The 13,808-nt window shown below is 39.3% G+C and overlaps 1 protein-coding gene across 22 annotated transcripts in view; it reads right to left on the minus strand.

Annotated features, from left to right (window-relative positions):
• Window positions 1-13,808, minus strand: part of ARPP21 (cAMP regulated phosphoprotein 21) — a 151,870-nt gene that overhangs the window by 100,265 nt on the left and 37,797 nt on the right. For 15 of the 22 annotated variants that reach the window (XM_032861288.1, XM_032861285.1, XM_032861283.1 and 12 more), the window contains exons 1-8: window positions 10,741-10,819; window positions 10,432-10,605; window positions 8,495-8,661; window positions 7,438-7,479; window positions 6,580-6,666; window positions 2,449-2,593; window positions 887-965; window positions 177-236 (exon numbers count right to left, since the gene is read on the minus strand). In XM_032861288.1, coding sequence (XP_032717179.1) covers window positions 177-236; window positions 887-965; window positions 2,449-2,593; window positions 6,580-6,666; window positions 7,438-7,479; window positions 8,495-8,623 — 542 coding nt within the window. In that variant the 5' untranslated portion in view covers window positions 8,624-8,661; window positions 10,432-10,605; window positions 10,741-10,819. The other 7 variants (XM_032861272.1, XM_032861269.1, XM_032861273.1 and 4 more) reach the window with 5 other exon arrangements.

Raw genomic sequence — 13,808 nt, forward strand, 5'->3', positions numbered from 1 at the left:
CAACAATTCCCATCAATATATAGCTTCTAATCCTAATAGCGTCTCCATTTAACAAATCGGCAAACATATTAAATAATGTTTTATCTATCCCTAAATCTTTCCAGAATGAATAATTAAACCCAAATACCAAACTAAGGCACATCGTATAAATTAATCAGCACTGCAGTATAACATACTTGTTGTCACCAATGAAATCAATAATTTCCTGCTCCATTTTCAAGAGTATCATCCTGTCCCTGCAAAATAAATGTTAAAATGAAAAGGGTTGAGGCACTTGCCACTCCCAAAGACCTAAAGAGTTCATTTGCATGCCTGAAAAAGATTGATTAAGTGTATGTGATGAAACGTCTTTACCTAACTCTTCTCTAGAGGATGCTGTCCATATGCACGTGGTTTCTTTCTACTGAAGATTACTTCTCATCTCATTTATTAAGTATTTTGTAATGTTGAAATTTCTGCAGTTTTAATGTTAATTAAGATACATAGGTGTCAAGCTCATCAGACATATCGAATGCATTGTTTATTTTAAATTAATAGGAAACTGGAGCAAAGTCAAGCCCCAGTAAATAGAGAACTGCAGTAGAGAATGATCGGTTTATTTGACATTGACTCTCATTCTCTATCTTTCTCCCCTTAATCAGTATCTCTTTGTGAACAGGAAACCAGGCCCTGCAAACTGTAATTTATTCATCGGGTGACTACCGAGGAACTAAGACTATCTATACACAGTAAACATGCAAACTTCTATATATACGTAAGAGATAGTTTAAGATATTAGAAAAGGTGCCTTCAATGTACAACTCTATACTTAGACGTGCTCGGACTCATGACTTTGCAATATTCTACTTGACTCTTCTAAAAATACGAGGTTTATTTAATAATTTACCTGGAATTATTCTTTAATGTGTTAATCAGAAACTCATGCAAGTCTATGCCAGTAGAATCCGTGTACTCTTGGCTGCAATCTGAAACAGATAGCAGGAGGGGATGGTCAGGAATGCAGGTGGGGAAGTAGGGTGGAAAAGGTTTCCCTCTTGCTGGGTAAATTTTAGGTGAAGCTATTGGCATGAAGGTACACGTTTCAAAAATAGCGAATTGGCAGTGTAACACTGGAATGAAAACCAGATTCGAGATGGAGGAACCCAGTAGATCCTGAATGTGGAAAGATCCAGCTGTCACAGAAGGGGATGTGGGCATGGTCGGGTAGGAGGTGGGTGGGGTGGAATGTCACGTGTCCGTGCCCTGCTGTCAATCAGCAAGGCCGGGCCTCCACATGACAGGTCCTACCAACCCACAGAGAGAGCTCTCAAGAGTTTGAGATTCCAGGAAACCCTTTTTCTCTTAAAACAGAGAAGGCAAAAAATGAAAGTTCTGTGACAAGACTGTCTAAATATTCATCAGTACAAAACACTGAAGGGCACTAAACATTTCCGAGTCTTTCACATCTTCTGATGCTGGCTAAAGCTTAATTTCTAAAGCCATCTTAGGAATCTGCACTTTTTTACTCCCGTCACACCTTGGGTTTTAGACATTCAGTAGCAGAGATAATCATTATAAGCAGATAACATGGTTACAGAGCGTAATATAAGCAGTCATCATTCCTCAGCTGATCGGATGCCCTGTTCTTTCTCAAATATTTAAAAAAAAATGTCTACTGCAATGCTATTTATTCGTAGTATTCCTCCTTTCAACTTAACTTAGTTTTGTTTTAACACTTGTTACCTTTTTTTTTTTCTTTTGGTTTTATTTTTGTACAACTGTACAATTGTACAATTGTACGTATGGCCACAATTGGAAAAGTCTGGACTACGGGCTTCGGGTTTTAGAAGGTATAGCTTCTTTTTTTTCCCTTTGGAAAAATTTTATTGAAGTAGAAGTGTGTATTTTTCAGGTGAGACATGATGTGGTGGTTCTGTGGGTTGTGGAGACCAAATCCATTTGTGGCAGATACAATGTTAATCACATACTCCATTGACACTGATGTATATACATCTGGGCTTTGAGGACGACATCACTTATTGGCTGTGAATTGCTAATCTACTGTCTGTCTTTTAAGAGAAACATGGAAGTTAAGATATAAAACTGGGTATCATTACTGTTCATCAGCCCAAGTTAATGGGACTAATAAACCTGAATTAAAAGCAGATTTATACTCAGTCGTTTGTACAAATTTATCATTGAAAACTGAAGACCCGAATGAAAATCCAAAGAGATTAGTGATCCTAAAATTAACCTTTCTGGATACACAAATAATGACAGCATGAACAGAAAGGAAATAGAGTTAACATCTTTTACACACACACACATACACACACACACACACACATACACATATAGAAGTATATGCAGAGTTTGGTGTCAGGTGAATATGTGTGTAAATCTAGGATGTACTGTGTGACTATTTATCTGTCCAAATTCAGTAAGTTAAGGAAACATGTGTACATTCACCTTTTGATAACATTCTGATCTTGGGTTTTTCAGAGGTTTTATCTTTGTTTTTATCCTTTTCTTTTTCTCTTTCTGAGTCATCTTTCCTAGATTTATCATCCTCTTGCAGGCTGGGAAAACTGGAAAGCTGTAAATGAATTGATTCCTGTTGGGGAAAAAATATAATAATTTAGGGCCAGATTTAAGAATCTCTGTCTGGTTTCCATTTTGCATAGAGGTTATTAAGTACAGGAAAATGAAAGCCAGGAGCAGATTTTTTTTTTTTTTCTTAAATGGTTAAAAAAAAAAATTAAACCTGTCAGAAAAATAATTGCCCTTTAAGGTGAATTAAACCTCAGAAGTCAATGGGAGGTCATGAGAAACATCTAGTACTAAAACTTGGCTTCATGAATATTAACATTAAGCAAGTTACTTTCTCCTAGATCATACCTCTTATTTTCTCTACAGGTCTATTTTTAAACACTTAGGAAACATTTCCTTATCAGTAAGTTTGCGTCACAGCCACTGCCATGTCTCAAAAAAAGAAAAAAAAAAGCCTTCTGAGCTCTTTTCTATAATTCCTTATAAGGAGAAATCTGCACAAACATAGACAGACAGGTATTACGAATCATAATTACAGATAGAACAGACATAAAGGCCTTAATAGCCAATTTACAATAAAAAGTCTGTTTTAGAACCACATCAACAATAATTTCTACTATTAAGAGAAACCAAGCTATCTAAATTCAGGAATCCCAGGTATGGATGACTATCACACCTTGTTCACAAACTCCATCAGTAAGTCATCATAATGTATGCACTGTCTTTCAGAAAGCAAAACTATATTTCCCATCAATTACATATAAATATTTAATATTATTTTAATTTTTTATCAGGCAATTCTTTCCAAAATGTAAAATTGTCTTGAACTGATGCTTTGGTTCGCTACTGACTATTTACAGTATTGGGACTGGATCCATTTTTGTATTTATTTATTTTGCACTGGAGATAGATTATTTTGTTTTAATTCACATATCAGCCATGTGGTTGATAGTATGTTCACTGTTTTGAAGAAGAATGAACCAAATTGTATTTTTAAAGAAGTTTTATGAAAAAAACCTATGCTATGATTAAAAACTATGACAAATGAACTGACGTTAAGCCATTAAGCCTGCTTTCTCTTATGTAAGAGATCATTTGATGGGAAAGCTTTTTTCTACTAGTGACATTAAAATTTATGATGTTAAAAAAAATTCCCAGTGACTAATAGTGTTTCTCACTAAAAACTCAACTAAGTCTCCTATACATGTGACTAAAGCAATGCCTGAACCTCCCTCCTCAAATATGGCCATCCTAGGATTTTTAGGGTTCTTGGTAAACATGGCTAATCTAACAAGCATCACACAGGTCCCCCGAAACCAAGTTCGTTTTTTAGGAGGGGCTCCGTTGTGAACTCCAGGCTGGAATAAAAAGGCACCAGGGCTGGAAAGACATATGATAGAAAGGGCAAGATAAGGCACGTTCTCATGACAAATATTTATCCTTGCCAGATTTCCTGACATCCACGTGTTTATGCTGGGGACGCACTTACGCAAAATACGTAAAATGGTGTAACTTGACTATAGGTTCTTTGGTCATGTGATTTGGGACAGAAATGTCTTTAGTCTGCAAAGGTTTGGGCAGACTCTAAGGTTTTGTTTTTTTCTGCTTTTGCTAAGGAGACTGCTGCAGCATTTCTGGTTCAGAGAATACAGTTGGGGGAGGGTGGGTAGGAGAATCAATTCAGCAGTTAATGAGGAGGGGAAACTGAGGGCACCAGCCCATCGGAGTGGTCTCATTGCTTCTTCAAAACCTCTTGCATCACCCAGCCTCTGTCAGTTTGAATCTACAATCAAAGAGGCTTGCAGCAGAAATATAAGAGCAGAGGCTAAAAGACATCTTCCACCAGAAAAAAAAAAAAAAAAGTACAAACTCACGCCATGTGTGGACATTTACTATTCTCAGAAAAATACCTATCTTTTCTATACATAAATATACATTATGGTGCTGAAAGAACACACAAAAGTGCTATAGAGTTGGTAAAAAACAATCTGTTATTTTTTAATATTTTTATTGATATGCTCAATAATAAAATACAAGTGTTAATAAATACATTGGTACAGGATAAGTTTATATCCAACAACAATAAAAGAATGATTCAAGTCACAGTAGTACACTGGTAGGTAAATAGTATAACATTAGAAAAGCAAAACTCCTTTAACTGAAGGACAGACTGAACCATCAGCTATGGGTCTGAGATCAAGTAATACAGGTAGCAAGAGTTTTTCCCACACAGGAAAATGAAGGCAGTTTTCAAATACTGTGAATATACAAATATTAGGGAAGCAATACAATCCATATACTGTATCATTCTGCCAGGGTTCTCTGGGATTCAGTTCCCACATTTGTAAGTGCCCGTGGTACCTAATGAAGGCATTGCATATATGCTCAAAGGTCTGCTTCTTTATTCTCTAACAAGTCGCATGCCCACTCGCTAATATGTGTGCCTGGGTATTTTCTATCGGCCGCCTGGTCCCACCACCCCTCAGCCAGTCCAAAGAAGGGAGCGCAAGTTCTAATCCTCTCCTACACAGCTAGTCTTGGTCACTGAGCGTGAAAGCAGCAGGAACAAAGCACCAACTGCATCTTATTTCTCTGCACCAATTGTATGGAGAAACTACTTAGGTCCAGGACGGGCACTATGATACAGATGACCTCTTAAAAAATTTCCTCCTGGTACCTTGTCAAATGGGATGACAAGTAGATTAAGTCTATAAAGGCTGTCCTCCTCTGCCTGGTATTAGGAGTGGGGGACAACTGGGGCATGACTTCTCCCAGAGTCTGTCATTCCGCAGAGTTAACATATATCCTGTATAGTACATTATAAGCCATCAATCAACATTAAATAATACAAGCCATGAGAGTCACATTAGTTCCCCTTTTCCGTTTCCATTAAAAATAGAAGCACAAATAAAATGCTGAAGAAAAGCCACACATTTCTCAGAGCCCAAGGAAAATAAAGCTTGTGTATGAAACATAGTGATGGATAGAGAAAGATAGCCTGTCCATGCCTTATGACATGAGCGGCACGATAAGAAAATGAAGCTAGGGAAAAAAAAAAATACTCATAGGACAAAATCTATAAGGTATTTATTTTTGGTCCTTTTAAAGAAAGTGCTCTCAATGCTCTCTGCCTCCATGAGGAGAATTTAGAGTATTTCAATTAAAGTAAAAAGAGGAAAGCAAACAAGCCCAAACAAAAATAATATCTTGATCAATTTTCTCTCCCCTGGGCTCAGATAAATCATTTTACTTTTGTCTTGACTTCTCTCAGCCTCTGATAAAATAAGGAAAATTTCAGCGGCTAGACTATTTTTATAAAAGCGAATACAATGCCTAAAAGGCAAACAAAAATAAATATGATATGAAGTCCCCAGTTGGTCACGGGAGGATTTTGTCAGAATTTGGATTTTTCAGACCCTAGTAGTCTTGCTGAGAGCAAAAATAAGTGGAAGGATCCACAGCGATATATAATAATATTAAATTCATATAAATTGAATAATACGAAATTCACCATCACCTCAGATTCACTTCTGGACAATTTTTCAGTATTCAGAATCTCGACCAAAGGCCATAAAGATACATCTGCAAAGCTCAATGCACCTTATTCACTACTTCCAAAGTTTCGTTAAGAGCCAAGAGTTGTGTTTCTTATAGGCAAGTGCATTTTGGGGAAGTGAGAGGTAAGAATCTCCAATAAGGAAGGAGACAGGGTACTTAGAACTATATTTGGTTCAGTCTTAGCAAGAGAGAGCCTTTGAGGAAATGCAGCACTACTGTGCTCACTTTTTAAGTTTTTAATCTAAATTCTTTTGAATTCCTTTCCATTTGCAGTTTTCAGAGAGTCTGGAAAAAAACAAACGTAATACTCTGTGACAAACTGTTAAGCTAGTTTAGGACGTCTCGTAAGCAGGGGATGAAGCCAAAAAACTACGTCTTTCTTTGCTTATTTTTTTTTCTCCCCCAAAACACTGTGTAATGCCAGATTTCTACTCATGCACACAAAGACAGATCCCATTCATGCAGTTAAGGAAAATGACAGGGGGTATATACCTGATCCTGAAGACTTTCACCTCCTGGTCTGGCGGATTCTTCACAGACAGCAAGACTGCGAGTCAGTTTACCTTTTCCTGCTCCGGACTGGGGAGGGGAAAGAAAAGGCAATGCAAGGAAAATAAAGACAACAAACAGAAAACATTCTCTGGCTGTCAACTCCTCTCCACCTGCCCAGGACATTCCCAAACCCGGATCCCTCCTAGAAGAGAACTTCACATTGGCTGTTCAGTGCTGTCTGTCTACACTGGCTCCAAGATTCAGAGCCCTGTGTGGGTGGGGATGCAGGCAGAGGAGAGTGTGAATGCGCCGACTTAAGGGGCACTTTGAGCAAACTCTGCCCATCCCGTCGGAAACATACAAAGAAGGAATTGCTGCCATTTTCTGAAAATGTAAGGAGAAAAAGATGACACAAATTAATTTCTACCAAATCTGAGTTTGGGAGGGATCCGATTGAAAAGATGTTTAGGATGAGGAAAGGGACCTAAACATCAGCACCTGTTTACTTCAAGGGAGAAATCAACGGGCGAGACTAACACATCTACCCCAGATTTTATTTAAAATGAAAGCAAGACAAGCGACTACTCATTTTGTAAAGCACTGTCAAATCTGCAGTTCTGAAAACAGGATCGGGTACATAAACTTGCGGCTATGTGAACCCTAAATGCTCTAGCCGAAAAACATACAGAGCGAGAAAGACAAGAAGTGTCAACAAGACCCCATTAAAAGGGAACAGGGCCAGTAAAGCGAAGATCCATACGGGACCCTTTGAATTGGTGACAAACCTTTTAACCCCAATGGGAAGTATGCTACTGATAGCCATGTTAGCAGATCAATGTGGCATCTCCAGAACCCTACCTTGGATTTTCTTCTTTCTTGATTCTGAGCTGCCAGCCGCCTCTGTATGTTAGAAAGAAAGCAAAACAAACAAACAAACAAACAGTAAACCAACAATCAGGAGGGAGAGGGTGAAAGAGAGAGAAAGAGGAAGTGTCACTAGAGTCCAGAAATCAATAGAAACAAGAAGGTATTACAACCATTGGGGGAAAGTTCCCCTTCCCTCGCTCCCCCAAACTTTTGACCTTCTAACTCTTAGCTCCTTTTCCTTATAGCAGCTAGGGGGGAAGGGGGGAGGCAGGGAAGTTGACCTTGAAGGCTTTTGGCCATTATGTGGTTATCTGCCTTTGTTCACTGGAATATAAAAAGAGTTAACGCTTTTGTACTTTGGTTCAAAGAAAATCAATACAGGCTATTTGCAAGTACAGTTTGTTTTCCCTCTCCCAAATCTCTTGCTCTCATAAATCATGGTGTATTTAATCATATCACCTTTTTGGTACCATCAATCACCCCCAATTCCCTCCCCTGCCCTTCTCTGGTGTTTTCTCTGTCTCTCCTTCTCTCTCTCTTTCTGGCTGTGAATTCTAGGGCTTAGGTCTGTTCTAATATGAATTGAACCTTTGCCTGCCCTCAGAGGTCCACAGAGCTCAGGTCTTTGATTTTTCTTTGTCTGTCCTGAGCTGGGTCTTCAGCTTTCCCTGGAATAGCAAATCCATTTTTAAAACTCAGCTAGCCTAAAGCTGCCTCTGGGAGAAAACCTTCACAAGCTCCTTGAGGTGGTCTGGAAATCACTCTGGAGATGCTGTGCACAAATTCAGTCATTAAACATGATCTCTGGTGATTTTGTTCATCTCCAAGGGATTTTAGAGCCTCTTTTGGTCAGGAAAAAAAGTGATTAAGAATTAGAAAAGGAGAGGAGTGGCTTTATGGATTTCCTATTCATTTACTAGTCAAACTCTTAAATGGGGGGGAAAAAAAGAAAGAAAGAAAACAGACATTCAAAGTATTCTGCATATGAAAGAGAGGAACGGTGCCCAAGGGTGCGAGCTAGGGCAGCGGACAAGCTTTCCAAGCTCACCTGCAGTTCCAGCTTCTCCTCTTCATCCAGACTCTCCGATTTCACAATCCCGTTCTCTGGAGTGGCCGATTCCTGCTCCGTCCCGCCCTCCTCCACTACTGCCTGACTCAGGTCTCCTGGCTCAGACATTCTCCCAGACGCAAATTAAAATAACAAGGTGCGATGCCCTGCAAGGTTAAGAAGTCAGAACGTAAAGTCAGTGCACGGTGAATCACTTCCAATTATTCTCACGGTATTTCATTTCTCCCTTTGTATTCAAATTCAAACGAGCAACTCTGGCATCTCTGCCAATTTTACAGGAAAGGCGAATAAGAAAGTCAGATCAAATCCCGAATGGGAGGCAAACGCACGAGGCAGAATCAGTCACCTCTCCACACCCCCTCCGCACCCATACACGCACTCTCGCCAATACACCTTGCCATCGAAATGGATCCACAGATCTTAAACGGAGACACAGAACTCCCACGTGTCCACCAGTCCCTAAGCCCCGGCACAAAGGGGAAGAAGAAGAAAAAGAGAGCACTGCTCCAACTCCTGGAGAGATGACCCTCCACTGCTGAGGCAAGAGGGGGGACTGGTGTTCTGCAGTGTGTCTGAGATGATTCAAAAATTATCTGCAAGTTTCAACCCACAGACATGCTCTCCTAAGGCATAAGGAGTACCATGTACTCTACAAGTAGGGGCAAAAATCAATTTAAGAGCTAATAATTCAGTATAAATATAAGATCTAAATTTGGCAATAAACCTTTCAGGGCCAACATTTCCAGGCTTCAAACTGACAGCTACATTATTAAAAGCAAGAGTGCTCTCCAGAGCTCCTGGCAGTTGCTGGTGTTACACAGACCCTGGGAAGGCAGTCTCTGGCAGGCAGCTCTAATGAAGCTATAGCCACCGAAACCCGCTGCTCCAGACCCACAGTACACTACGACACAGATGCTGGAAATGGCTTTTCAAAGTTAAAGCCTGTTATTATTTTTTTTTCTCCCTACCTCCATACAACCCCTGACACTTCCCCTTCTGATATGCTGTCAAATGAGGTTCATGAATAATTTAGCATTTACTTCCTCCTCAGTTTTTTTTTTTTTTTTTTTTTTTTTTTTTAAGATGTGAGGGGGGAAAAGGGGTTAGGGGAGAAAGGAAAGAAATACAGAAAGAATGAAAGAAGGAAGAAGAAAAAGAAACAGTGTGACCTAGAAAGTCAGTTCTTCCACAGAAAATTCCCAACCGATGACTGCCCTCTTCCCAGTCATTCAAATGGTAATGATTACTGGACAAGTCAGGGATAAGTTTCTTTGGGAGTGTTTAATTACCATTTACTAATTCAGTAACTTTATTTCCAACTGGATATGGGAAGCATGAGAAAAATCTAAACCACGGTGATTTCTGTTGCAAATCTGCTAAGATCTACCATGACAGAACAGATGGTATCTAATGGTATCTTTAAAAAACACAGGCTTACTTGGCAAAGGATTATGGGAATGTAAAAGGAAGAGTTTTCTAAAGAATGGTGCCTTGAGTCTGTGAGTTACTGGTGAGCACTACTTTTAAGTTTGGGGAGATTTGAGGATATCCATCCAGTGTATTCAGATAGGTTCCTCATATTTCAGTGACCCTGGGAGGGTTATGTGTGTCCTTAACAACGGTTCTGTTTCTCATGGCAAACAGCTTGTTTCTCAAGATACTGGGCAGGGGGAGGAGATGGACTTCTATTGCCCTAACTCGGTCTTCAAAGCATTTCAATAGAAAAGCAGATTGTGACTAGATTTAAAATGGAATGAACAAACTGAGCTCTAATTTTATAAACTGCAAGCCAATTGAGTCCCTGCTCTAGATCCCGTCTTTTTTGGTTACACCGAATGACCTCTTCTATGAGAACAGGCACATTTATAGGATAACAAAATATAGACGAGATGACAGCTGGACAACAAGGCCTTTACCTTTCGTGCAGAATTCCTGCCGTAGGTCTTGACGACTTACTAGCGGCTTCTGTCGTTCTACACCAGGAAAATCCACACAAGTGATCAGAGACAACTGGAGTCCCATGTCCCCATTAACAGTTCGGAATGCCCATCTCCATGCGATTCCCTTACACGGTTTGACACATCGTCAACCTGAAAAAAGATGAAAAGTCAATAATAATAATTGAATAGTCATGGTAGGGTGAAGAACCAAATAAATAAGACCAGATTTCTAACACTAATGACCAGCTTCCAGCAAATCACGTTCACAGCTTGATCCAGCCCCACCTGTCTCGGGCTGCCTGCTTCTTCTCTAATGAAGGCTACAGCCCGGCTGTTCAAGTCAGAGCGGCACCCACGCAGGGAGCTAAAATTAACAATTGCATTATGCACCGAAGATTACTCACTTCAATTTTAACCTTTTTTAGTGAAATCTTGCACTTTATATTAAAAAAAAGGGAAGGAAAAAAAAAAAAAAAGAACCAAGCCTGTGTGTTTGCCTCCGTGAGAATCGAGATCACCTATGAGCTATAAGTCTTGCCTCCTTTTTAACCAAAGACTTTGTATTAATTATAGGTTAATATAATATACTTTAATGCTGTTTCTGAGACTCCTTTCTTTAGGAAAGTTGTCCTAATGAAGCGTATTTAAAAATTTTGATTTAATGGGCATTATCTATGAAAGTGGAAAAAGAAAAAGGGAAAAAGGAAACTTTCACAACAGCATGGCTGAAAGAGCTCTCTCTTCCCCGCTTACAGTTTGGAAAGAATTCCTAATATTCTCCTTGGGCAGTGAACACGGTCTCCCCATTCCTCTCCTTCCCCATCAGGATTGCCTCCACCAGCTGGGCATTCTGCTTGACAGCACAGAAAGACTGTCAGAGGGATTCAACAGATTTGCAAACTTTGAGCCGGTTGAAAACAATCCACGCTATAATGTGCACTTTCGTTTTCTCACAACTCCTACAGGAGCAGCGGCAAAGACAGCTTGAATGCAAACACAGAGACGGATTCCTAATAATATTTGCTAAAACCAAGCGGTGTCTCTCCCTTCTGCTGCAACTCTGGGGCACACCTGCTAAATCCAGCAGCATGCACACCTCTCCCAGCACACACCCATCTTTGCAAACGCTAAATGCATCTCAGTTATTTTGTCTGAAGTTGAAAAACACTCCCTGCCTCACCCTCGCTGCCCCCCTCCCAAGTTTAAATGAGCACAGCCGGCTCCTCGACGGATTTTGCTGTGGCTATATTAACAACATATTGGATTACAACACCATTTGTTGTGCAAGGGAGAAACAACTGTTGAAAATGCGATCACAAAGACAGTCGATAATTTCTAGCCTTATTCATGTGTCATCAGAATGGCCAATTTGGCTTTACAACATGTTTCTTTGGTTGTTAGACATTATATAGCTATCAACGAGAGCCAAGCGAACATGCATTGAGGACAAAAATGGATCGTTAATCAACAGTCATTTTAATTTTCCAATTTTGACCAGTTTCACCATGGCTACTACGACTAACACTCGATATTAACCAGAAGTCAGCATGTCTTAAAATTAGGATCTATCTAAATAACCAGCCCATCATCTAATACGTCTCAGAATAGGCACCAGTGATGGATGGAATTACCACATGCTTTTTGGGTTCTGTTTTCCTTTTCCCAAAGAAAATGAAGTTATCAACGATCACCGCAATCTTTTTGTCTTCTGTGCTCTGTTCCTCATACTTGTACAGTGGCATTTAATCCAGCAGGTGAAGAGCAAATGCAGTTTTTGAATCTAAGCCTTCGATGTGTTATTCCAACCCCAGTAGGTGGATGCAAGATATAATTCTTTCCATGAAGAAAAAGGAAGAACAAACTGATATTCACGTAACCAACCCAAAGCGTGAACAGCCTAGATACATGTGTGTGCGTAATTATCGGGACACGTTTTGAAATAGCACTGAGCTCTAAAGTCAGCGAGGTATTTTATTCTTGCCTGCCTGAATCATAAAGTCATCTTCCACTGAGATAAAAGGGAATACGGGCATATGGGAATGAGCAGAGAGGAACATATGGATCACAAATATTTTTGTAACTGATTAAAATTGTTCTCTTTGCTAAGAAAGCCATGCCAGGGAATCAACACTACTCTAGATTTCTGTCCGCCAAACTACCCGACTCTTGCACTGCTATTTAATCTTTATCTGTTCAAATTTTTCCCATTTTCACAAAAAAAGCAAAACTATTTTTGACAAATATCTTTTGTCTAGCATTTGATTAATGGAGATGCTGGCCAACTTTCAACTGTTAGAGTGGGAAGGGTGGAAGTAGCAAAAGGAGACCCTATACAAAGGAACAAAATAAAATTACTATAGTTCTTTCAGTGGTAACAATATTGTAACCATAACTTAAGGGATAGTGTGTAGCAAAGGCAGTCAATTGCTTGAAAAACAAGCTACAGGAAATTGATCAACAGGGATGTCAACTGTTTTCCATGAGGAAAATCACTACGACTTCTCATTATATTTAGGTTGTTTCTTCTTGAGCTTACTTCACAGTTGAAAACAGTAACAATTGTGGGGTGGTGGGATGAGAAAGCCAGGGAAAGGGGAGCAAGGTGCAACCACTAGGCGGGCACTTGGAGAAAGCTCAGGATTAGATTCAAATTCCAGGAGTGATTTAGCTCTCAGGGGATATCTCAAATGGGAAATTAAAGTTGAATGCTATTAGCAAATCGGGAAGGTAGCTTTATTAGTCACTTTCCTCATAATCCTTTTACTAAAAACTAACACAGAATGATAAGATTACTTATCCCAAATCAATACAGGTAATGTATGATGAAATGACCCAATCAACATTTATTTGAACGATCGAAATGTTTCTCCCCTAATGTATTGCTCTTTCTTTCTTTCTTTCTTTCTTTCTTTCTTTCTTTCTTTCTTTCTTTCTTCCTTTCTAACTAGTCAAAGTTCTGCAAATGTATGCCACTTACAAATTGTAGGAATATTATTGATTTGTCAATGGACTGGGTAGGTTTTTGAAAACTGTGACGCCTTAGAAACTAAAGGCACATCCTATTATCAAAACAGTTATTCTGTTAATGCTTAAAAATATTCTGAGTATGTAAAATTAAGTTTAAAGAGTAAAAAATAATGTAATTGGAGTATGATCCTTTCAGGAATGAGATCAATCATGAGATGAACAGACTATACAGACTAGCATCTTCCCAGCGCAACAAAACATCACATTTTCACATAAGTTTAATTTCCCAAAGAAAATTTTCTTCTTCAATACAAGAAAAGGTCAACCAGGTGCTGTACCCTCTAATTAAGCTCTTTGGTCAACCCAATGTACAGGCATTTTGTAAG

This window comes from Lontra canadensis, unplaced genomic scaffold (assembly GCF_010015895.1).
Source record: "Lontra canadensis isolate GAN:19392208 unplaced genomic scaffold, GSC_riverotter_1.0 scaffold20, whole genome shotgun sequence".
Classification (NCBI taxonomy): Eukaryota; Metazoa; Chordata; class Mammalia; order Carnivora; family Mustelidae; genus Lontra; species Lontra canadensis.